The following is a 27,531-nucleotide window of genomic DNA, read 5'->3' on the forward strand; positions in this document are numbered from 1 at the left end:
ACTATCATATTTCTCCTTTCAGAACACATACATTGTATCTCCTAGGAAAATGACAAATGGCTGTTCTTAAAGCCTACAAAACATTCTCTATAAATGCCCCATGTTCCTGTTCCCTACTCCAGTCACACTGATCTCAGACAGAGAGCAGACACTCCCAAAGCAGGCAGGCCTTTCAGTTCTCTCATTCACGCTCTCACATACTTATTCACTCAACAAAAGCTTGTCAGTTCATTCCTGGAGTTACTATGGTAAACCAGACACGCAGAGTCCATCCCTCACAGTATACACAGTCTAAAGGGGAAGACAGACAATTAGGGATGTTTTACACCGGAGGCTTAACGTAGACATGGTCTGGCCACGGAGGCAGAGAAGCCATGCAAGCAGAACTGAAACAGAGGAGGTTCTGTGCGCCTCACTGTGGAGGGCGGTGTGAGCCTGAGACAAAGCTGGATAAGAAGACAGGGCCATTTTACTGCACTGATGGACACTAACTGCATTGGGGTAAGGGTGGAGACTTGATAATATGGGTAAATGTAGTAACCACATTGTTTTTTCATGTGAAACCTTCATAAGAGTGTACATCAATAATACCTTAATAAAAAATTAAAAAAAAAAAAGAAGACAGGGCCAGGTCACACATGAATGTATTATGCATCTTGGACTTTATATTCCAGGCAAGCAAAAAACAGCTAAGAAATATTTAAAATTATGAAATCACAAGATTGTATTTGCATTTTAGAAATATTACTCCCACCAAGGTAAGAAAAATGAGTTGGATGAGAGCCAGACTGGAAAGAGAGTGATTATAAGATCTGCCCGTAGAATATTTAAAAGATGGTGATACTCCTGGTTAGGATAAACCTAAACCATTAATTCAATATTGAAATGAATGACTTCCTGAGAAGAAAGAACTGATAGAACTGAGGGATTTTTTGGGGGGAGGTGTGGTGGTAGAAGGGAAGAAACCATAGTATTTCCAGTTTCTAAGTTAAACATCTAGGGGAATGGTGGTGACATTTATTAAGAAAAAGAATCCTCAAAGGAAGTATGAAGGAAAGGGGGTGAGAGGTGACTTAATGTGTTTGGATGACACCATTAATGGGGCGCTATCTGCTAGATGGTTGTAAATACCTATCTAGATCTCATGAGCCATACCTGGGCTTAACAGAGATGGTGTCTGAAGCCCAGTGCTCAAGAATATGTGGGTACTTAGACATCTTAAGAATACTGATGAAACTCTTTTTGGAGGGCAATATGGTAGCATCTCTAAAATTTAACCACCTCAGTTAATAAATTTCACTTTTAGGAATTTATCAAAAAGAAACATCCCCAAATTTTCAGGGACATGAAAATAATGGTATGCCTTGAAAACACAGGTACCTATAACAAAAATAAGGAACAATCTAAATGACCATCAATATTCTATTGTTGGAAATTACTATAATCAATAAAATCCTACTCAGCCTTTACAAAATATGAGATCTATGTGTATTGAAATGTGAAGTTATCAAAACGTTTTGAATGAAAATATACTTGTTTATTAAGCTCTCATTATGTGCCAGGTGCTGTTATAAAATGTCTATAAAGTCATCAAATTTTCTCCACAAACCATATGAGGTAAGCAGTATTATTTCCATGCAAAGTTAGGAAATAAAGTTTTTGAGGAGAGGTAATTTGTTTAATGTCACAAAGCCAGTAAGTGCCAAAATCAGGATTTGATCCCTACAGGGAGCAGAGTCTATAAATTTTCTGAGATGAAAGTTTCTGCCTTGCCCCAGAATGGGGGCCAGAAAAATCAAACTGGATTATTGAAAAGTCAAGGACATTACATTCCCATGACCTGAGTTGTGGACTAAGAATCATAACCACTGGAAACTTAAATGGCTGAATGCCTAGAAGAGACTGCAAAGGAATACATTAAGCTGTTCAACTGGTTTATTCTGGGCAAGGAGAATAGAAAAGTTGGGCTATTCACTTTATATGCTTTCTTTATTCTTTGAATTTGTGCACTACAAGCAAATTTTATTTTTTGCATAGTTAAAAAGAATGAAAAGGGAGAAAAGCTATACTACAAATTCATTTAGGACTATATGCAACTTAGCAAAAATCCTTCCATTCTCTGTATCACATTTAGTTCAATGCTTTGCAACCATCATCATTTAGTTTGTGCAGTTTGTCTATGTCTCCACATGACTATTTAATTAAAGTATTTTATTCTCCCCTACTCAAAGGTACAGATGTGTAAAGATAAAACCCTCTTGTTTCCGAAGATCTGATATTATGTACAGGGAGCTACAATCAGAGAGGTGCATGTGGGGAAGAAAAACCTGGTACAATGTTTGGCAGACCTAGCTTTGTATTTGCTCAAATATGAACTGACCCGAGAGCTAAGAGTGGCCAAGGAGAAATGGACTCATGAATGAAGAAAATATACTCTTAAGGAACCAGATTACAGTCCACATAAAGAATTAAATGGCTATCGCCTTGAAAATGACATATTGTCAGCTAATGGACACAGTTCAAAGAAAAAAAAGGAATGGATAGGGCTTTTGTTCACAATGATTTTTACTTTCATAGGTCCTATGTGATACTCCGTGTTTGTGTGTGTGTGTGATATAAAGTGTTTTTATTTTTTTCCAAAAGGAAAGAAAAGTACTTGAAAATGAATAGGGCACGAAGTTTAGTTCTAAACTAAAAGACTGATATTTTTAAAAAGACTAGCTTTTGTATATTGGGCACAACACCCAAAGAACCACAAACACATAGATTTTTTTAAATGGAGAGCACTCAATTTATATACTTTGAAGAATTAGTCACTCTAAACCATTTTTAATATTTGAATTTATAACAGAAAAAATATAAAGACGTAGATTATTTGTGGAGAAACAGAGTATAAAGGGCTATACCAGTAGGCTATCAGTATCTTACTGAGAGAGATTACAGGTGATTTTAATACCTTTTGACTTTTCTGCATTTTCCAATAAACATATTTGCAAAATTGGAAAATTACCAATAGAAAGAATTTATTGAAAATGCATATTACTGAAAGATCAAAAATAGTTCTACTTAAAAGATATATGACATGACCTAACATGACCTATTGGTTTATAGAAAATACCAAACAGTATTATGAGCTCAGTGTAAACTGATCTGGCAGTGAATGACGGGATAAATTTCTAAGAGAAATCCAGAGATCAAGCCAGAGACAGAGAATGACCTCCAAGTAGGAAAAAAAGTTGGCCTCCAAAATCAAATCATGAATGCAGTCTTATTGCTTTTCCTGAATATATTTGAATCACTCATTCCCTTACATAACAAGAAATGAGAATCTTTAGCCATCAGTATGGAAGTGCAGGGTTTTAAAACAAACGTTTTTGTAACTACTGCCTAGTCTTCTCATGTGTTTCTGGAGAAAGGATAAAAAAGGAAGAGTTGGAAAACTCTGATAGTTTTTCATCGACACCTCACCTCTGTACTACTAACAAAAAATGTTAATTTATGTTTTGTCTGCCCCAAATTAAGTGGTTAGTAATTCTATCAGAAAAATATACTTCAGAGGAAGTGGTATGAGGTTTTGCATCTAGTCTTCCCTTTTCTGGCTTACTGGACACCAGCTACCCTGTAGGCTACAGAGGGCTTCTTTCCCTGATGCAGTATTTTCCCTTTCATCCCCAAAGCTGCCTACTTGTCATAGAGAATGAGGAAATACCTGCTTATATTTCTCCTTACAGTTGTAAGGCAAGTTTTCTCCACATGATTGTATAACCACTGAGCTCATGAAAGATAAGACTGGTTTGTTTAACTCGTTGTATCATTGTTTTACTCTCCTTCAGAAAATTCCCACAAATTCTAGCACTGACTTAAGTCGTTGGAAGCTCAAAGACACACAAAATTTCTATCAGTAACACTTTAGTTCATTTTTCTTATGACTTTTCCAAATGAGTTTTTTCTGTCTCTCATTTAACATCATGGGAAGGGAGTGCTTATCATGGGCACCTGGGACAGGCAGGGAGGGTGGCAAAGCTGTGGCAGATGGTCAAGGCAGCATGTGACATGAAAATCATCTGCAACAAGTTAGTTCTGAGTTCATTTCAAAGGAACAGGCAGATCTCAGAGAATTAATATTCTCAGAAACAGTTAACATGGTCTCTCATTGGCTTTTTTCCTTCTTTACAAGACTGTTGGCTTTCAGGAGGTGCCTTTCCAACCTTACGGAAAGGGCCATGTTTTCAGGTCGTGATCCTGCTCAGTGAACATTCTGGCTGAATCTGAAGTTCCTGCTGAAATCAGAAACTGTCAAAGCAGACAAAATAGTATTATTGTGGTTATTTTTCTCTTTTTAAAAAAAAACACTCAAAGCAAATAATTGATTCATATGTTAAGGGAGGAATCACAAGCTTTTAGATAGTGTCTAGGTAAATCAGTGACTCCAGGAACACACAGATGTTTGATGTAACAAGTGAATACATGGCCTACAAATACCTTGATTTCAGTCTTTTAAAAAAATGTATGTAATTAGAGTTTGGTTGTACTAGAAAATTCTAACATTTACAACATCTACAATATATCAGATTTTATTTATTCCCATGTTACCAAGGCCCAAGTTTCCCCAGATCAAAATTCTTTCATTTTTACTCTTTTGTCTTTGGTTTCATTTTCCATTTTATAACAAGTCAACTTGAGATTCTTTAAACAGAACTTTCCAGTAGAAGTTGTAACACTTTTCTCCTTTAATTCAAAAAATATTCCTTTATGTAGATTTTCATTCCTCCTGCTGTGTGCTAATTGAGGTCTTAAGCATTTTTCGAGCTCAACACGTCTGTGTCACTGTTCTGCTCCTATTCCCCAGAGCCTTCATCTGTGCTCACCCAGCACTCTTTACTTGCATCTCTATCAGGAGTTCTCAGCCCTAGCTACACATTCATCTGATCTGGGAAGCTTGCAAACATATCAATGCCTGGGCTCCATTCCCAGGACTTTCACCCAGAATATCTTGGGTGATATCCTGGCATAGACAAAATGTTTTAAAGCTCCAAAGATAATTGTACTGGTCTAGACAAAGTTGAAAATCCCTGCTCTATGTTACTGCTGTTATTGCATTATCATTATTTGTGAAACTTCACCTCCCACTGGAGTTTTCAACTCCTGGGACAGGCAGGGATTTCAACAATACAGATCAGAGACTGACTCTGATTCAGACGTGAATTCCAATGCCTGTTGAATTTGATCTATGGAATATTTGTATGCCGTGTACTTTATGGAGTACTCCAGAAGATGCAAAATTTAAAGAGAATATCATCTCTTACCCAGGGAAGTCATTAACAGTTACGAAGTATCAAACAAGAACAAACCTCATACAGCATACCAAGGACGTAATATGGCTCTGAGGATGAAAAAAAAAGTACTATGATGGAGAGTCAAATGAACTTGAGGAATCAGGAAGACATAATGGAGAGGATGGGATCCTAGGACGGACATGTGTAGAACTTTGAGTAGGATTATGTATATGGTTTTGACAAAAATAAATGGAAAATCCTGAGGAGATAAGAAAAGAAGAATTTGGTGTAAAAAGGAACAAACTGAGAAAAAGGGAAGAGGTGGCAAGTGTGTTAAGGCAAGTTTGTACAGCATTTAAGAAGCAACTTCAGAAGAAGGAGGTGAGGAAGGTAGAAAGTCAGTGGGGTGAGATCACAGAGGCTTTGACTGCTCAGCAGATGAGCACGGACTCCTTAAAAGTTTCTCAGCGGAGGTGTAAAGTACTCAGCTATTTGTGCTTTAAAAAGATCAGTCTCCCTAATTAATTATCTTGTAGCTTTTAAAATATGGTGTTATGTGATTTGAATTATGTTATATGAATACTATAAGCAAGACTTTGTTATGCTAAAACCCTTTTCATCATGTGGTCAATGTATTCATAAAAAAATAGATCACTAAGGAACAGACACATAAATTACATCTGTTCTCAGATGACAATATTTCATTGGCTTTCTGAGAAGAAAATTAATGAAGGTTAAGTAGTACTATGGCTGTGGCAATTCCCCTAAAATCCAGTCCTAAAAAACTTGGCTATCTCTTTCGGGGGTATCAAAAAAAAAAGGCAAAGAAAAATTTCCTTTACTTAATGTTATTTTCTGCCAAATATAAATATAAATGTGTAAGTCTAAGTTACTCATTTCATATAATCATATTTACTTTTCTAACATTTCTTTTGAATGACACATGTAATTTTTGTTCCTGAGAAAGCAAATGATTCACAGAGTGTGATATCACTTTAGACAATGAGGTCTTTTCTCAGGTCAGCTCTTAACTGGATGGACAGACTGGTACCACGCTCATCTATGCATCGTCTCAGTGAAACTTATTTGTCCCATACCACTGTCTATGGAGAGGACTTTTAAGACATAAACCAAGTTATGTTTTAACTTTTTTTCTTAATTTCATTGTATTTTATCAATAAAGTCATCAATAAAGCTGTGGGATATATAACACATGAAAAAACCTAAAGCAAATCAATGTTTAAAAGCATTGGACATTTTTTTATTATAAACTTGGTCCTAGAGCTGTGTGTATGTGTGTGAGGATGTGTGTATGTGTGTGCTTTTGTGTAAATAAACATCCCAGTGAGAAGTGAAGAACAGTGAAGGATTCAGATATGTATGTAGATATTTAAAACTCAAGAACTATTATTCGGAGTCTAACCACACAACTCAACATTTGTCTGGGGTAGCATATGCTAATATTTTATGAACTTATGGGGTTAGGTTCCATGTTGTACATATGCTTTATATGCTCAATTAGATTTTATGTGCCCTGTGGACAGTTCTCTGTCTTCTAATTGTGTTACCTACTTTAAAATTTGATTGAGAAAAACAAATAGATTAAGTGAATTCTCAGGATAGAGACTATTCTCAGGATAGAGACTTCCATTTCGAGACAAGATGGAATAGATGGAATAAACACTATCTATCTTACTTCTCCTGTTAATCACACACATGCACAAAAGTTCTCTAGACAAAACATTTAAGTCATTTATCAAAAGGCTTCAGGAGGTAGAGAAAGGAAGAGAGATCAGCTAGCAGCTTCAGGACCTAAGACAGTGAATCCCATGGGATTTTTTTTTTGCTTACTATACATCCCAACAATGCAGCAAAATGCCAGCTAAATACAGCACCCAAGAAAATCAAAAGCCTAGTAAAAGGCTGGCCCAACAGAAAACTTGTAAGCATACCTGCCTGTTCTAGGGGTAAATATCACAAAAATAGCAACACCTGTCCCTCACTCAAAGATTGGTTCATCAGGGAGTCAGTGAGACACACTCCTCCCCAGTAGAACCCTAGGGCAGAAACCTGTATTCCACTCACTCCCATTTCCATAAAGAGATGAAATCCCCTCCCAACTGACTTCCAACCTCCATGAATTCAACAGGATGCATCCTCCCCTCAAACCCTCACTGGAAATCTGACTTCCACCCCCCATTGCAATAAGGTAACAGAAGGGTCTTCTGCAGCAGAAGGGTTTGGGGGAAGGATGTAATGATTAAGGGAAAACCTAAGGGAATTTCTCTGTAGTAATGGGACAGGTCTTTAGAATGAGTATGGTGAGGGTTCTCTAATCTACATCTGTGATACACTTTCATAAAACTATATGCTCTCCCCACCAAGAACAATAAACTGGAGGAATTTGAGTAAGGACTGTAGCTAAATTAACAATATTGTACCAAAGTCAATTTCTTTAAAACAAGGGAAATATATATATACTATTAGCTTATATATTTACTTAATAGCATATCATATCAGTTATTCAATTCAAACTTGCATTTAATGTTTTCTTCCTGAACATCTCAGCACTGAGGAAGAAATATATTATGTTATAAATGTGATGAAACTTAAAAACAAGTTTTGGTTTTGTCACTCTGATTTTTTAATACTACTAACTAAACCAAATACGACTAAAGAATAATTATTTTTCCCTAGCTTTCAAAATTCCAATTCTATTAAGAGTGACTACTTGAAAAGGAAAGTAGTTACCCTTCACATCAAGCTGACGCTGTTCATGGTTTGTGTGACTGTCAAAGCCAGAGGATATCAGAGGGTGAAGGCAACTGGTTGGTACATGGGGGATAAACTACTGATGTAGTATTGTAAGAAGCTAAAATTTTTTAAAGTGTGTTAAAATTATAAAAAGCAGTGATAATACTTTCATTGTGGTGTCATGCTTTTCCCCTAAGAAATAGAAAGTGTTCTCTTTTAGTCTCATCACTTAATTGATTAGAGTTCTGTATTGATGTCTCTTTTTCATGTGGCACAATTAAATAATAGGGCAGTTGTATACCTTGCCTCAGGCCCCCATGGAAATCTAGTAGAGTCAGAGTCATAAATTAAGACTCATGCTCTCCATTAAGTTTTTGTGGTTTCATAGTTAAGTTAGATTATGTTTTCAGCTAAATCTCTATCTCTACACCATTCCATTAAATGAGTAATAGTTGACACAACAGTATCTATTTCTTAGTAGCATTGCTGCCAAAAGATTTTTCTGCCAGTGTAATGATACTCTATAAGCAACACACTCAGAACTCAGACAATTCAAATTTATTCTAATATAATTTCTGCTCAAGTACTTTTTTTTGAAATTCAACAATTTTAAGTTACTGAATGGGTTGGGGACATCAAGAACTCGTCATTGTGTTGGACTGAGGCCTTTTATCTTAACCTGGTAGATAAACTTCCCCAAAGGGAAGCTCATACCATTAAGGCATCCTGTGGTCACTTACTTTCTTCTTTCCATTTCAAATCTATGGAGTAGTTTCCGAAGACCACCATTCTTAAATCCCTGAAAATGGGCAGCTGGGGCTCCCACAGTGATGACATCATAGAGAACATCTGGAACAGGAATGAACAAGGAGATGAACACTTTGAAGACATTTATCCCCTGCATGCTGTTTGAATTGAAGCATATATACTATGGGAAGATTGAGAAATTATTCTGTTTAATTTTGCTGGAATAACTATGAACTCACATCTCAAGGGGGCAAGAGGAGTTAATCAATCTTTCTAAAAGCCACCTGTGCACCTAAACAAATTATAATATTTCCTTGATTTATGACTACATCTTAATTATATGCCACTGTGTAGAACAGTATGTTCTCTCATTCTTTTATATACTTACTGACATAACATGTTAATTGGTCTTTTGTGTATTTTATTCTATTGAGTTTTACATCATTTAATTTGCAATCATATTGAACTTCAACAATAATGAACAATCTTCCAACCAAAATTTACAGAAAAACCAAAATATGAATTCACTGTGGTTTGAAGGCAGAATAGTACTACTGCATTTTTTTAAAGATCTATACAGAGTAGAGATTTCCTGCCTGTGTATACTAAATCTTACACAATTTTGAATGCATGCTTTGCAATTTCTTTAGGTGACATAGAAAAGATACACAAAATGCCTCTTGATCTATTTTCCAGCAAAACACTGTTTTTTAAAATAAAAAATCCACATATTTAAATTGAAACACAATCCTTTGATCTTGAAAGCTATCAAGTTTGATACTTATTAAGTTTATGGCTTCAAAACATGTCATCATTTTTACATGCTAATGAAAAGTATCCCCGTAAGAAGGGAGACAGAGTGAATGCCTTCCTGTCAAACTACATTTCATTTGCGAAACCTAATTTCATAGTAGATCCTTTTCAAATTGATTTTGGTATTGATACATTGTTTTTTTTCAGCTCTTCTTATTTACAGAGAAAACATACATTATTTTATTAGCTTCAGGTAAACACCATAACTTTTTCATAGTGGTTGAATCCAAATGCACCTGTATTTTTCTTAATAAAAAAATGTCTTCAAGTGAAAAACTTCAGGAGCACTCAGAGAACTCAAGGCCACAAAACAAAACATAGACCAAAGAGAATACAACCCAAATCAAGTCATCAATAACACATATACTGAACAATCAATTAATAGACTGCTGGAGTGGTAATTTCTTGTCCTTTTAAGAAGTCATTAATAAATCAGAAGACTGCTTTTCTTTTTTCTTATTTTATTCTATTTTATTTTTTACTTTTTAACTTTTTATTGGATTATAGTTGATATAGAATATTATATTGGTTTCAGATGTACAACATAGTGATTTGATAATGATATACATTACTAAATGCTCACCACACTGAGTGTAGTTATCCCCTGCTACCATACCAAGACATTAAAATACTATTGGTTATATTCTCCATGTTGTTCTTCCATACCTACGACTAATTTATTTTATAATTTAAAGTTTGTACCTCTTTCTCCCCTTCACCTATTTCACCAATCACCCCATCATCCACACCCCATGGTAACCAATGGTCTGTTGTCAATATTTTGGGTCTATTTATTTTCTGTTTGTTTTGATATTTAAGATTTCACATAAATGAAATAATATGGTATTTGTCTTTCTCTGTCTTACTTATTTCACTTAGCTTGATACCCTCTAGGCTCAACCAGATTGTTACAAATGGCATGATTTCCTTCTTTTTTATGGCTGAGTAATATTCTGTTGCATATATGTACCGTATCTTCTTTATCCATTCATCTATCAGTGGGTAATAAATACAGGTGTGAATATATATTTTCAAATTAGTGATTTTGTTTTCTTCAGGTGAATTCCTGGAAGTGGAATTGCTAGCTGAGGAGCAGAATATTAGACTTGTATGAAATACAAAGATTTCTTAGACCAGGGGATTTTAACCTACAGCTAAGAAGAGAGTTTCAGGGTGTCCATGAGTGCATCTGTTCTACCTCATGAAAAGAGGTCACAGCTTTCTCAAATGGTTGAGATTATTCAAAAGTCACCAATACTAAATTCTACTCTACCTTTATTTGTCTGCTGACAAACCTCAGAACCTGGAGAAGTTACCTGTTTGGTTTAAAGTCCCAAAGACCTTCTTTCAACTCTTCTAATCTGATCTTCCTCTTTGGTTCTCTGTGACCAATACAGACTCTACATTACTTACATATTCCACAGTAAAGTTCTCAACATCTAAAAACCATTTTCAGTTCTTCTCTTTGTCTCAACATTTTATCTGTTCAATTTGAACAACTCTACTACCAAAATTTTATTCTCTTATTAATGTCAACTATCTTCACCATAATTTTGACCTTCTTCATTTCTTGTCAGGCTTACTACTGCCTCTTCAATTTTAGCCTCCTGCATCCACAGTGTAATATATCGCTTCTATTACATGGGTGACCATTCAGTTAACTCTGCCCAAAACACAGACTCTGGTACTTATATCCCTTCTCATATATTTCAAATATTAATAGAGCATCCAAATTTCTCAACATCATGCATATTAATAGGTGCTCAATAAGTGTCAATAAATAAACAAGTATTTTGAGGCTCAATTCAGTTTGTCTTGTCTTAGATCAACAAAAAATAGAGCAAAAAATTTAGATACACTATCCAGAAAAAAAAATTGTAATCTGGAATATATCATCTCCAGGGAATTATATTAAGGGTCCCACATCAGCAAACCAAACTTAATAACAACCTAATGCAGTTACAGCTCTGTCTTCCCACCCACTCCATATAACCTTTAATGAGTCAACATGGAATTACCTAGTCAGTAGTAGGAAATTTACTGATCCCTTTTATTCTTCTTAGGAGGGCAACCTTGCTTAAACCAATGGATTCTCTGCTAATAATTTGTTTTCTTTTCACCACTCCTTCTTCTACCTTTAAAAACCTTTCCTTTTCGGCTGTTTAAGGGACTTCCTTTATGATTGCTAGATAGAACGCTGCACCATTCATGAATCATCCAATGAGGCCAATTTGATCTTTTAAATTACTCAGTTGACCTTTTGCTGTTTAACAGTAATAAATAAATATTTGGTCTGTCCTCTTTTAGGGCACAGAGGTCCTAAGACCCTTTTCCTAAGGGTTGAGGGCTCTAAAGGTGTCTTGTTACATTATGAAGTGACTTTTAAACATCACTTAAGGATGAGGGGTTGCCAGTGAATCTAACCAGATGATTAGAGGGGCGCTACTTTCAGTCTCTTCCTTCTCCCACCTTCTGGGAGATGGGAGGAGAGAAAGGCTGGAGATTGAGTTTGACACTCAATGGCCAATTATTTAACCAATCATGCTTATGTAATAAAGTCTCCATAAAAATCCAGGACTGGTTTTGGAGAGCTTTTGGGTTAGTGAACAGGTGGAGGTGCTGGGAGAAAGGCAGGCTCTCAGCATGGAAAATATATGCCTTTTCCTCTTACCTTGCCCTATGCAACTCTTCCATCTGGCTGTTACTGAATCATATCTTTTTACAATAAACTGGTAATCTAATAACTAAAATGTTTTTCTGAGTTATATGAATAGCTCTACCAAACTAATTGAACCCAAGGAGGGGGTTGTAGGAACCTCTGATTTTGATCAGTTATCAGAAGTATAGGTAACAACTGAGACTTCTGATTGGCATCTGAAGTGGAGGGCTATACTGTGGACTGTGCCCTCAACCTGTGGAATCAGATGCTATCTGTAGGTAAATCAGAATTCATTTGTAGGATACGTAGAATTATAGAATACCCATTTGGTGTCTGTGGAGAGCTGGAGAATTGATGGTGTGAGGAACCCTTCCCTTCATCCCCACACCACATTGGAATTGCTCACATAATCATTATAAAGATTGGCTCTGAAGAAAACAATTAGAAAGTAGCTGCTGAATGTTATTCTCATAATTTACATGAATTTAAGCCAAAGGAAACAGGTTTGCTCTCCAGCTATAGGTAAGTGTAGTTTGTCATGAGATCTAAAATAAGAACATACTGTGCACTGCTGTATAATCCTCAACTTTAATTGAGGTAGCTTCTGCTTAATACTGGTCATTAAATTTTTAAAATATCAGTACTCTTTACAGAAATCATAAAATCACAGGACTCTGGAGAATCTTATCATTTGCAATTATTATTCGATAATTATCAGTTACCAATATCACAGCATTCGGACAGCTAGGTTTATCTCTTTTGGCCATTCTGCCCTTGAAATTCACTAGCAATTGAGGTAGAGCAGGGACATGGGACAAACATCATGATTAATGTCTCCTGCGTATGAAGAATAATGCCAAGATATAAATAGTATAGTAAGAACAGGAGGGACTCAATCTTAAGGTTATGATTCCATTTTAAAAAACAAGGAGTTAGGAGGAAAGATTCCTAACATTCCTAATAACTTTATGGTATTTACCCAACAACTCACACTAAGGGCAGTGTAAGCAGTCCTAAATGTTATGTTTCTAATGCTTGAGGGTAACCACTACCTTGGAGAAGAACAGGATCAATAAATTCCTTGTGCTAGGTTTATCTTACAGAACATTCAAAGGACTGACCATAGATGGTGACTTGATGTATCTCACCATGACACCATATGCCAAGCCTGGGCCCCCTGGCCCTTTGCCACATTCTTGAAATCCTTAAAAGACACAAATCCCAAGACTTTAAGCATGCCTCCTTTTCTCTGAAGCTGCCTCAGTCCCCTTCCTTCAAGTGTTTATTTTGCCTTAAATAAGCTTTCTTGCTGCTCAACTTAACTGTGTTTTGTCTCTGCACTCTTCCAAACCTCTTGAGAGGTTAAAAAGAGATCCCTTTTCCCAGTGGTAAGTGTCTTTGTTACTTTGCTATTTCATTCAGTTTTCCAGTCTTAAGCACTAGTCTTGTTTCTCTCTCTGTTTTACTTCAGAGGAGTAGGGAAGGCCTATTGAGAGCTCTGATTTGGTTTTGCAAGTTCCCGTCACCTGCTTGACCCAGACAGAACTGCAGTTGTACAATCATGCTGTTTAGTAGCCTGCCCAACAATCTCCTTTCTTTTCCTTTGGTACATTCTCAGAACATAATCTCACTCCACCCAGTGCTCTGCAGCTCCCCCAAATCCTGGGGTGACAAGGGCTTAGCTCCCATGCCGTGCAGATTCAAGTGCACACTGGATGCTAGGTGACCCTGACTTCAGGAGTTGGCAGGGGATCTGCCCTGTGCTGAGCAGGAGTTCAGTGAGCTTCCCTTTCCTCCCTCTGCTCTTCCTTGCTCTCTGCTGCCTGCAAGGCTGCTGCCACTCACTACCACTCTTGCTTTAATGAATTCCTTCCTTACCTACACTCATTCAACCTGTTCAAAAATTCTTTCTTGATCAGAGTCGAGAACACACCCCAGACCAGGCTGGGGTTTCACCTGGTGTGCAGGAAGAGACCTTCCCAGACACAGCTGCCCAGGAGCACAATTACTACAAAAATAGTGGACAGATCTATGAAAACCATGTGATGTATTTCTTGATCTTTCAGTTTAGTTAATAAAGAATGGTATCCACATAAAATATCATACTGACTCTCAGCATTTGTACTCCTTTAAATTTAAATTCAAATTTAGTTAGAATTAACTGATTGTTTTCCTCTAGAAGAGAGCAGATAAACCAAAAAAGAGTTAATTTAAAAAACAATTAAAATTCTAAGATAACAATCTGATCAATAATTGTTTCATTTGAAAACTTTCCTCATTTTAGCCTACTTTTTAAATTATGTATCTTTGTGATACAAATAGCCCTTAATTATGTATAATAAAAGCTTTCAGATTTTCTATACAAGAAACAATTATAAAAATTTAGGTGGACATTTTATTTTACAGAAAATTTAAGCAAAAAAAAAGAAAGGTCCTTTTTTCATTCTTAAAAAAATATGATGTGTGTTTCTTTCTTTTATATTTTAAATGTCAAAATTGGCCTTGGCTTTATGAAAATGACATAGTATATAGCATAATAGGGAAGTGGAATTCAAGCTGTTGAATCTCATCAAGCTAAAGATACTAGGTTGGTTTGAAATTTAATAATAGGGCTGCCTCAGAGCCTTTTAAAAGCCATTTAATAATAGAAATGAGATAATCAGTCTATTTTTTCCCCAGAGATCTCTTAAAATTCCTACAACTATAAAAATAGTAAAATGAAAAAAAAATGTAGACATGCAGATCTCATTTCAAGGAAGAATTTAAGCATAATCCCTGACTTCAAAATGGCCCACAGAATGACTTTGACATGAATCATGAGACAATAGGGAATTTTAAGGGAAATTTGTTTCAAAATAATCCAAGCTCTTTGGCATTATCATTAAACGTATCTAAAGGTAATTATGCTGCGTTGATGAGATGATACACCCAAACTCTTGAGCTCTCAGAGAGCTCTAAATAGCTCCTCCTTCTCTCCATACAGAGTTTGGAAGACTAAGGAGCAGAGAGGTTGGCTGACTCATCCGTAATTACACAGTACATTCTGGTGGATGCCACACCTGATTCCAAGCATAGCTTAATGATATAATATAGTGGGTTCTTCCTTTGCCCTCTTCTCATTCCTTTCTTTCTTCTCTTTCTTTCCCCCCTTTCCTTCTTTCCTTCCCTATATACTATATGCTGTTACATATTTATAATATATAAAATAATTTCAGCATAGAATAATAAGGATCCATATTTTACAATATTCACAATTGATTTTTCTATTAAAATAAAATTTACTGAGGCATATTGGAGCAAGAACTTTTGTTCTTAATTTCAGGGTTTGGTTTTGTTATTGTTGTAACTGCTTAGATCTCTATTACGGTGGGCATGCTATTTGTTGCATTTAATTTAAGTAATGAATAAGGATGAAAAATTAACTTAATGGGTCTGGGGGCACCAGAAGTTAAATGGAAGTTATTTCATTTGTCAGTATGAGACATGACAGCATTAGTTCTGCTCAGTTACTTGTTTCAAGAGCTAGACATTAGCTTTGGATTTGGTGAATCTGTCTGCTATTGTTTGCAAAGATGCCTCTCCACATAAAGTCAGATTATCAATCAAATGTGGACAGATGCAATTTACTAATGGTAAGAATGAAAATAAGTGTAGACTACATCCAAATAACTCACCAGTGAAATACCAAGGTTTTAACTTGCATCATTACCTTGCAAAATGTTGCCTGTAATTCAGCTAAACATTCATTCACATCAGTAGCCATGGATTTTAAACAAATTTAACTGTAATTCATTTAATCAGTTAAAAACATGTTATATAAGCAAGTAGAAAATTTGATTGACTATCATCTACAACTTTTAGCCATTTTGTTTTGCAAAGAAAACTGAAGCTCAGGAAAGTTATTAACTTGGTCAAACTCAAAGAAGTGGCAAGGGTCCCAAAATTCCATCAAGTTTTCAATTTCCATTGTAACATATAGTTAGTAATCTAGTCAATGACACACCTACTTTATCTGAATTTCATTTTCAAGTAATACCTTTTAAATTTATTATAAAACATTAAAAATATATAAACAATATTTAATGTTATGCATATGACATGTATATCATACAAATTACACAAGTGTGTGTATGTTACATATACACACATACATGAGTAGCCTTGGGGTAAAATCAGTATGCAGTGGAATTCAATACATTCACATTAATTTTTGGCTATTAGGATACTTACTCCTTTCCCATATTTTTCTTCTTGGCTCTTCAAAGAGAGGAACCAGTCTCTCTGAAAACTGTTATTTCCAAAATCCTTTACTGTATGAGGTATACACTAGTTCTGTAACATCAAAATCTTACTTTTCTCTTTACTACTTAATATCTGTCATAAAAAATAAGAAATTCCTTTATACATTCTGTTGTGGGTTGAACTGTGCACCGCCCCCCCCAACAAAAGAGATCTTAGAATATAACCAAAATTTGGAAACAAGGTCTTTACAGATGCAATCAAGTGAAAATCTGGCCATTAGGGAAGATCCCAATCCAATATGACTAGCATTTGTAAAGGGAAAATTTGGACACAGAGATTGACATGCAGAGATGATGGGAAAATGCACCGAGAACATCACGTGAAGATGGAGGGTTGGTGTGCTGCATCAACGAACCAAAGAAAATCAAAGATTGCTGGCAAACTGTCAGAAGCAAGAAGAAGGCAAAAGGCTTCCCCTGTAGGTTTCAGAGGAAGCATGGCTTTGCCATCATTCAGACTTCTGGCTCCAGACAGTGCGATAGCAAGTTCTGTTGCAGGAGCCACCCAGCTTGTGGTGCTTTGTCATAGTAACCCTAGGAAACTGATACTTATCCCAAGCCAAACTAATGAGAAACAATTGTGTTTGCTTTTCAAAATTTATTTTTTTTTTAGTTGCTAGTGTCTTCCTTACAAATTTGTAGACACAGAAACTAAACACACTGAATTTATCTCAGCTCACTCAGATTTGTCTTACAGACAGAATCTTGGAAAATACAGTATATTGTAAATGATTCTTCTGTTTTCAAGAAATGAGTATAAAGTGAAATAATAATAAATAAATAAATAAAAATAATTTTTTTATTTTAAGGATCACCACCAAATATTTGAATGCATATTTAAATATTAATTCATATCTATTTGGACCTGACAAACTATCTGGTTTGATTATACTGTTATCCACCCATGATGTAACCTGAGTCAGCCTTCTCTCATTTCTTCATTTTATCCATCATTAAGTACTTGTGTGCTGATTTTCCTAAACTGCTTTTCCAAATCATTTTTCCTCTGAATCTAGCTACTTCTTCAGTTCAAAATTTCACTATCTTTTAATAGGCTCTTAACAGATCACTTTTCTCCAATTTTAACAGTCCTGATAATTTTAACAGATCCATTTTGTTCCAGTGATGGCAAATGCCACATGTGTTATTAAGACTATTATTGTACATTCTAGGTGTTTTATATTTAATTCATTTAATCAGAAAGAGAACAACCTGCTTAGGAACATTAAACAACAGACTTTGGGTCATATAAAAAGTGGTTAAGCTGCAATTCTGTTCTACTCCAAAATATACACACTAATTACTATATCGTAAAAGTATTTTCATATTGGTCATTAGAGAAAAACATGTTGGTTATCAGGTAGCTTGTCAATATTTTAGCTTCTTTATTTACTTGTTGATATTTTGGTTTTGATGATTTAAAAAACCATTACATGCTGTTCTGCTCAAAGTACTGACAGACACTCAAGTGATGAAAGAATAGCTCCTAAATGCCTTGGAGTAATCATCTCATTTTTACTTCAGTTCTTTCATTTGACATAATTTTTGTGAGTAGGATCTGAGTCAAAATTTCAGAGAGTGGAAAAGGGTTACCAAGGATAACAAAGTACATCAGAATGATTATCACTACCCTTAAATGTGCACTTTAGCTGGTTGCGTAGACACAATCTGTATGCACAAAAAGAATAATGTTTAATTTGCCTATTATAAAACATTAGACAATTCTAAAGCAGAGTAGAGATTTCATTTTAACTGTTTAAAACCTGCAACATCTAAATTATGACAATGGCTAAAAGAGTGTTCGATGTATCTGTATATGTTTACATGCATGTGTTGATATACTTCTCATGAAGGAGTTGATGATCTAAATTAACTTTTGGCTCCCAAGGAAGATGGATACTAGAAGGATGACCATTTATTCAAACAGGGAGAATTCTGAGAAGAAAAGGAGGTGGAGGGCATTGTTAACAATGATACTGGATGACAGGCATAACATGGGACTTTTGCTGGTAAATAGGGTGTGGATAAAATGAAAGTTCCGGTGGCCAGGATTCTCACCTGGCCCTGGTTGGCTAGCTCACAACACACATATGGACAATGAATTGTTATTGATTCTATATAAAGAGACCTGCCCAGTGGTCTGGGTGATACAGTGGTATGGTTGCAAGGCTGCAGGAGAGCAGAGCAGAGGCTGGAGTGGTGGCAGCGCCGAGGACAGAGACTGGGACAGCTGTGCAGGCAGAGAGGCCCAGCGGCAGAGACTGGCTTGCTGTGTGCAGACTCTCTCTGAGCGTACAAGATTTTAGTGATTGACCTGCCACCGAGGAAATACTGTTGGGTATAACCTTTTCACCCCAAGAATGTTCTACTGTCATTTCTTTGGTCACATTGAATCCATAGTGAACTTGCCTGGGGCTGAAACTCATTGGCAGACATACGGGCAGATAGTTAGCCTAAATGTAAATAAAAATGCGTACAGCTGTAAGTTAAAGTCAAAGGAGATGAGAAGAATATTGAGAATTTTTTTTTGAGAAATGTCAAGGAATTATGTAGAATGGCCATGAATATAACACCATACTGCTGACTCTGGACCCTGCTCAGCTATGTTTATGAAAATCTATTACGTTTTTCCTTGAAAAATGTTTCTCAAAATTGAGTCAATCAAATAGTCTCTTACCTTCTATCTGATAAACCTCCTTCTCACAGGGAAGGAGATGGTTCTTTTGTTACTAACCACTAAGTGACACAGCATGAGTCCACTTTGAGCTTTGGTTTCTCAAGATAGGTACAAAATGTGTAAGTCTTGTTTTTCCCTTTTTTCCTAACTCTAATAGCAGCACACTTGGTAGCTATTAGCCATCACTGATCCCACTTAAGGAAGCTAAAACTCATTTTGCATATTCACCTGTTAATTCAGTTCTGGTGCCACATTTACAAAACATTCCCCAGAAACACAGCAACAAAAATATAACAGTCTCCTTTGTAGTATGCAGGGTCATTATCAGCTTCAATTGTTTCACTGTCTTCTTTATGTAACTGCTAGAATTTTTAATTCTGCTAATAGCCAAGCTTTTTAAAGAAGTACACACATAATTTGTCCACTTTAAAAAGAACATTACACACTACCTTTCAAATGAGGGCTATGTACATGCATTCTTTGAAGATGTAGATTTACTGGAACAAATTCTAATGTTTTCTCTCCTTTGCTGCTGCTCGGTTTGAAAGAGGACCCTAAGTGGAAAAAAATTCAACATTATTTGTAAACAATGTGTGTGTGCACATATGTGGAAAAGTACGTTTGGCATAGAAAAATGTCACAAGAATTTCAGAAAGAAAAACATACTCTGTAACTTTCTATTCTTTTCAGAAATTGAATCAAAATTCTGCTTTATCTATAATAATACCGTGAGATAAAACGGTGTGATTTCTTTCTTCCTTGTTGTCATGCCAAGATGGTAGTGTAAGAAATCAGGTCGGTTTTAAAATTTTGGCTCTGATATATTGATAACAACCTTGTTGATTACTGTTTTCCCATAATGTACATGAAATGCAAGTCAGTTTGGTTATATAACATCATTCACACCTGTTTCTTTGCTAAGTTCTGTCAGAATGTCTTGGTACATATTCACCATTTGATCACAGTGAGTGAGGACATTTTTCCGTAGATTGTCCCAGTGTGGAGAAAGCTCACCAAGTTCTTTTAGCTCCTGGTTTCTGTTAAGAATGGAAAAGAGGAGAAAATCGTTATTTTGATCCTAAGCCCACAGATGTGGAACACTTATCAAAGTTGCCCGACTAGTAAGAAATTGATTCACCATCCCTTTCAGGAAAGCTTGATGTTCTTATTAGAAAAAAATAACAATTTTGACACAGATATGAATACTTTAGGTCACACAAACATTAACAATTTTGTATGCCAAAGAGAAAAAAATATAGGTTAAATAATTCTTTTCATTGATAACTTCACAAATATGGTGAAGATTTAGTATCCTTAATATATAGAGAGGCCATTGAGTTAAAAAACAAACACTAAAACCTCAACAGAAAGACATTAAGTTCTACGCTTTGACCATACAAAATAAAATAACCTGTCTGTTTGAAGGAAATGAAGATCTGTAGGTAACCCTGTTTGCATATATGATAGCTATAAAATTTTTTAAAAACCCATAAATGGTATGATCAGGTATAATTTTACTGGCTGAGTTTCTCCCAAGAGGGCAATTTAAGTAAATGTTGTATCTGTATATATGTTTTGTTCTTTCATTATCAAAAAGAAAAGCTAATCATGCCATTTAAGTTTTAATTACTAACTTTTATCTAATTTTCTACCCTTCTGCCAAGTTAATTTAAATCATCAGAATGCCTTTTTAAATTATAATGATAAATGGTCTAATACGCTGCTTGGTTAGATCTCTTATTCATTTCTGTAACCTTTTACCAACAACATTTCATGAGGCTAATTTAACCAGCAATAATGAACCGTCTTTGCTATTTTGGCTGTGAAACATGCTAAATACCAAGCTAATAAATTCAGAAGATGTAGAATCTTTAACATCCTGTTAAACACAAGAATAATGGATGGGGTGCAAAAATGTGACTTGCTTTTAAATGTTTGCAGCTGCTTTTATTTTGTTTCAGTGGGAATGCAATGCAGTATTGCTGCATCTTTCATCTGATGTCTTTACAATTTTTGTGAACGTTAATCTCGTTCTCAATTTTTCCATAAATAAGATTTCATCACACAACATTAATGGCGAAAAATAAATTAATCAATAGACAATGAGAGTAAAGGAAGTTAATGACCAAAGGAGGGAGGGTGGTGGAGGGAAGGTGGAAGAACTGAGGAGTCAAGCTCTCTGTGCATTCAAATGGCAGGGTGTTCAAGCTCAGGACAGAAGAGCAACAACCAAAACAAACAATAATTCCAAAAGCTTGAGATATTCAAGTTTGTAAGGGCCTGGGACAATTAGGTCAAACCTGAGACAGACAGCAAGTGTGATAGATCAACTTAATATGCACAGCTTCAGGCTTTCCTTCCAACATATGGTTATAATGGAAATACTGGTTAAATATTCCTATTTAATACTAATTGATGCACCATGGGTTGCAATTTATGCTGTCTCTGAATCCTTGTCAGAAAGGATAATTAAAAGAGAGGAAGTTGGGGAGGAATGAGGACAAAGAGAAGTCCCTAACTGTGCTGTGGGATACCGGTGTGTGTTGGGGGGGGTCCATTTCTTTCCCTAAGAAGTCTGGCAAAATATGATCAAAAAGTTTAATGTTCTGTGGGGACTGACATGGAAAATGGAACTTTGGAATACTTTGTTAGATGGGAGAGACATTTATACACCAGTTCCTGACTATCTTCTATATTATTTCATAGGTAAAGATTTGTCCTAGGAGATGAACCCCTCTGCACTTCTGTTGTGTGATCTGACTCCTCTGGGCCACTAGGGAAGAAACATCCCAGTTAGGCAGAACCGACCTGAGTCTGATCTGATAAGACACAGGTGCCAGAATCACTCTAGATCGTTCCATGGTAGATGCCACTGGGGGCACGCTAACAACTGGTCTTCACCTTGAGGGAGGCTGACACAGCTGGTGGTGTGAGGAGATAAGCTGACAATGGTGGCAGTATGTGGGGTTTTCCAAAGAACAAGTGGTCAAAATCTGAGGAAAAATTAGGGTGGAGACAGTATATAAAAGCACATAAACTGGTCCAGGACAGGTGTGGGGAAGTTGGGGTTCCTACAGCCAGGATCCTCACTGAACTCAAACCACCTGATGATGTAACTGGCCTGTTGCTAGGCTACTGCTTCCACATTTTTAGGAAATAGGCTATTATTGCACTGTATCGAGAGCTCGGCTCAGTGCTCTGGGCAGAGGCAGAGACACTACTGCTCGACCTACTGCCAGGAGAACAAGCCAGGTAATAAACCCTTTCACTCCAAAGAACGTTTTGCTGTTAATTTCTTTGGTCACATCGACTTGATAGCAAACTTGCCCGGGGCTGAAACCCATTGGCAAGACAATTGGCATAGTTGGCAGGGTTCATTGTTGACCAAGGAAAAAGGCTGCCCTAATGGGAGGGGTGCTTCAGTGGGCTGCCCCTGTGAATGGAGAAACAGTGGATTGCCCCCCAATGGGTATGTAGTCTAAGGTGGCTTGTCTCCTAGAGGACTGGGCTCCACCCCAGAACTAGAGGCAAGTGGAGGTGACACCTAAGGCTATATGGGAGGCCCTTAGTATAGTAAGCAGATCCTTTGAGAAACAGAGTGCCCGTGAGGCAGCACGGACTGTGGGTTGGCTGCTTCTCACAGTCTTAATAAAGTCTACAGTAGAGACCCAAGAAATGGTGGCACAAGAATGCGAGCTGCAAACTTCTGTGGATTCCCTGAAGAAAGAGATTGGAGAAACTCTCCAGCAGCTGGAAAAGGTGGGTATTATAAAGCCCACCTATAGTCCTTTCAATTCCCCAGTGTGGCCAGTAAAAAAGCCAGATGGCTCCTGGCATATGACTGTGGATTACAGAGAACTGAATAAAGTCACACCCCCTATGCATGCTGCTGTCCCCTCTATTGCAGGCTTGATGGATACCCTCAGCCATGAACTAGGAACATACCACTATGTGGTAGATCTTGCTGATGCCTTCTTTTCCATTGACATTGATCAGGAAAGTCAGGAACAGTTTGCCTTCACATGGGAAGGAAGGCAATGGACTTTCACCATCCCTCCACAGGGATACCTCCATAGCCCCACCCACCATCTGTCATGAACTTTTAGCGCAGGGCTTGGCTACATGGGAGAAACGGCCAACCATATATATGGGTGTGGCTGTACCATTATATTGATGATGTCATGCTTACGTCTGATTTTCTTTCAGATCTAGAAGGTGCAGCACTTAGACTGCTGCAACATCTACAGGAGAAAGGATGGGCTGTGAACAACATCAAGGTTCAGGGACCTGGTTTGTCGACCAAATTCTTGGGAATCATCTGGTCAGGTAAGACCAAAGTGATACCAGAAGCAGTTATAGATAAAGTCCAGGCCTTTCCTACCCCTACAACTGTAGCATTGCTACAGGAGTTTTTGGGTCTTCTAGGCTACTGGAGCGTGTCTATCCTGCACCTGGCACAAATTCTGAAACCTTTATACTGGTTGGTACGAAAGGGCATCAGGTGGGACTGGGATGAGACATGTGCATCTGCCTTTACTACAACAAAACGGGCAGTCAAGGCTATGTAGGCCTTGAGTGTGATAGACCCATCAAGGCCCTGAGAGCTGGATGTTCATGTCACTGAAGATGGTTATGGCTGGGGTCTCTGGCGGCGGCTTGAATGAACTTGCCAACCCATTGGATTCTGGTCACAACTCTGGAAAGGGGCAGAGGTACAATACACTTTGAAAGAAAAACAACTGGCTGCCATGTATCATGCATTGCTGGCTACAGAACCCATCACTGGAATGGCCCTGATAAAGGTAATAACCACCTATCCCATCTTGGGGTGGGTACAAGACTGGTCCCAAAAGCCAAGGAGCAGTGTGGAACAAACACCCACACTAGCCAAATGGGGTGCTTCCTTCTCTAGTAGCCCCTTGAGTGAAGAACTCCAACACTTATTGGGGCCAATGATATATACTAGTGACAAGCAGGAAGAACTTGCTTTTGAACCATTAGTAGCAGAGAGTCCCTATCGGGGGGGAAGAGCCCCTATACCCAAAGATACATGGTACACAAATGGCTCCAACCATTGGCAGCCCCCAAAATGGAGGGCCATAGCTTTCCATCCTAAGACTGAGACAATATGGATGGAAGATGGTGAGGGGGAAAAACAGCCAATGGACAGAGTTGCAGGACATGTGGCTTGTGATCAGCCAGGAGCACTCCCCATAGTTTTCTGCACTGACAGCTGGGCTGTCTATCAGGGCTTGATCCTATGGCTACCAATCTGGTACAATGCAACTGGCTGGTTGTTCAGTGACCCCTTTGGGGGCAAGAATTGTGGCAAGACTTATGGGCCTGTGGTCAAACTAAAATAATTATAGTATACCATGTGACAGGTCATTTGCCACTGGCATCCCCAGGAAATGATGAAGCAGATTAATTGGCCCAGATATGTTGGTTAGAAGGAAAGCCTGCCTCTGATGTAGCCCAATGGTTACATCAGCATTTGTTGCATGCAGGGCAAAAGGCAATGTGGGCTGAAGCCCTTCAGTGGGGCTTGCCTTTGACCTTTGAAGAAGTTAGCAGAGCCCAGCAGGAGTGTGTCGTGTGCTCCAAAAGGGACTTACACTGAGTTCCACAGCAACATGGGACAGTAGCTAAGGGGCCTATACCCCTCGTCAGGTGGCAGATAGACTATATTGGGCCTCTACCTGTGTCAGAAGGATATCGGTATGTGATGACTTGTGTGGACACAGCTACTGCACTTCTGGTTGCTTTTCCTACCCATTCTGAAGACCAGCAGATGACCAAAAGAGGCTGAGAGCATCTCTTTGCTGCCTGTGGCTGACCACAGGTGATTGAGAGTGATCAGGGCACCCATTTTACTGGACATATACTGCAAGAATGGGTGCAACAGCTGGGAATCAAATGGAAGTTTCATGTGCTATACAAGCCTACTGCAGCAGGCATGACAGAGAGGCACAATGGCTTGTTAAAATCCGGACTAAAGTCACAGATACCAATAGTCTGCGGAGATGGTCAGTCGGCTTATGGACTATGCTATGATGTTTGAATGAGAGAGCCTCGTAGACATGTTAATACATATGGCTGCCTCCCCTATACAACTGCAAGTACAAACCAAGTAAGAATCACTGAAGCCGAGGTTTGGCCACCAGAATAACATCTCGCTGCCAGCACCAAATGCACTGAACCCCAGAGACTCCACTGAGTGGATGTGGCATTGGACCTTTTGACACATGGACAAATGATGGCTGGCTCTCCTGGCACCTTGAGGACAAGGCCTGGAAGCTGGCCTCTGTGTATTCCTGGAATAACAGCAAAGTGGCCCCCAAAGGTCACAGTAGTATATCCTGGATGGCCAGAAGGTAGGAGCATCTTACCAGGGAGTTTTGTTTTATCATTATGGCCAGTGCATGCCCCTCCAGTAGCACTATATATAGACCCTTCAGTAACCCCCATGGGGAAAGGAGTACAAGTATGGTACACTAGACCTGGAAGGGACCCCCTTCCTGCTACAGTCCTATCACAGGACCGCTCTCTTGCATGCATCCTACCTGATGGACAAGATTTGCCTATGTTGGTGTCATTAAAACATATGTTTTATTGCCCCTATAGTCTTGAGGGTTGGGAACTGGCTTGAGAATTATTATAAATTTTTTGTTATTAGGAACCTCCTCTGGCTTGAGGATTATTATAATTTTTGTTACCTATATCAAAATCTTGCTGTATCTTAATTTTTATTATCTCTAAGTTGTTGTTATCCTCTGTTGCTGTTGTGGAATCTGGTTGCAGTGCTCCAGCTTTCTCACACAGGGACCACTGCAGAAGACTGAACGCATGTAGATTGTAATGAGAGAATCCTGGAGGGGTGGAGTGTGGGGAAGTTGGGGTTCCTATGGCCAGGATCCTCACTGAACTCAAACCACCTGATGATGTAACTGGCCTGTTTTTAGGCTACTGCTTCCACACTTTTAGGCAATAAGCTACTATTGCCCTATATAGAGAGCTCGGCCCAGTGCTCTGGGTGTTGGCAGAGATGCTAATGTTTGACCTACTGCCAGGAGAACAAGCAGGGTAATAAATCCTTTCACCCCAAAGAACGTTTTGCTGTCAATTTCTTTGGTCACTTTGAATCCATAGCGAACTTGCCCAGGGCTGAAACGCACTGGCAAGACAACAGGCAACCCCTTGGACAACCTGAAGCTGCATTATTTTCTGATATCCAGGGAGTCTGTAACACAGTGTCCCTCATAACTTCTTTAAGAGGGAAGTTCAAGTACAATCCTTCAAAATGATGACCAGTGCAATTTCCCAAAGACTTAAAGAGAGGAGTGAACCAACCTACAATATCCTACAATATCCATTGGGCCTTAGCTGATGCTCATCACCATTCTCCATACCACTCATTCCAGATTGTCCTTATATTCCATTGGCACATCAACCGGTCTACATTGCTGCCTTGGGAGTTGACCCAGATATTAATCACAAGGGACTATGCCCTTGTTTCCTTTTTCTTATGGAATCTTGGTTGCTGCAATTTCCCATTCACATCTGGGCATGGTGCACATCTAAGTTCCAGATATATTTCTCTTCCCTTAGATTGGGAAACAGCAGTCCTGTGTTCTCGTGGTGATGAGTATAGTATCTCTTACTATCTTTGCTGGTTCACTGTAGTGAGAAAAACTTGATAACCAGATCATAGATGTAGAACAATTTATAGCTTCCAGTTAAATGGGATTTTTTTGGGTCCCTGACAGAGCTGCCTCTGCCCATACCCCAAGAAAAACAATGCTAATTGGCAAAATTTAAGATATAGGGAAAGGAAGCACAAACCCACTAGTGGAGCATTATGACTGATTGTAAGGAGAGCCCACCCTTTTCCCCAGAGTTGTGTATTTTAGCTATAGTGGGCACAATATCCTATATCAGCTGTTAATTTTGCATATAAACTTCACCCTGGAGGACAGTACCCCAATCTTAAGGTTTTTGTCCCCCTAAATGGGTAGCTTAGCTGGGCCTTTCATGATTAATATTATTACACTATCCTATCATGTCTGTGGTTTGGGGGTGGGTGGGGCACACAGTGCTTATAAGCTCACTGTCACACCTTCTTTGATGTAGCAAGCGCCCTTTGGTAGGAGTAATGTTATAAGGGACACCATACCATTGGATCAGGCATTTTGTAAGTGGGACTGTGAGCAGGAAAGGCAGCCATATATTCAGATTATACTTCATCTACTTAGGATGAATTGCTGTCCTCTCCAAGATCAAAGGGATCCAATGTAATTGGCCTGC

The 27,531-nt window shown here is 37.9% G+C and overlaps 1 protein-coding gene across 1 annotated transcript in view; it reads right to left on the minus strand.

Annotated features, from left to right (window-relative positions):
• The window catches only part of INPP4B (inositol polyphosphate-4-phosphatase type II B), a 948,429-nt gene that overhangs the window by 161,932 nt on the left and 758,966 nt on the right, over positions 1-27,531 (minus strand). Inside the window, exons 15-17 of the mRNA XM_057502657.1 lie at positions 20,134-20,264; positions 19,677-19,781; positions 8,771-8,879 (exon numbers count right to left, since the gene is read on the minus strand). Of these exons, the coding sequence (XP_057358640.1) occupies positions 8,771-8,879; positions 19,677-19,781; positions 20,134-20,264 (345 nt within the window). The remainder of the gene's footprint in view (positions 1-8,770; positions 8,880-19,676; positions 19,782-20,133; positions 20,265-27,531) is intronic.

The sequence above is a fragment of the Manis pentadactyla genome, chromosome 5 (assembly GCF_030020395.1).
Source record: "Manis pentadactyla isolate mManPen7 chromosome 5, mManPen7.hap1, whole genome shotgun sequence".
NCBI lineage: Eukaryota > Metazoa > Chordata > Mammalia > Pholidota > Manidae > Manis > Manis pentadactyla.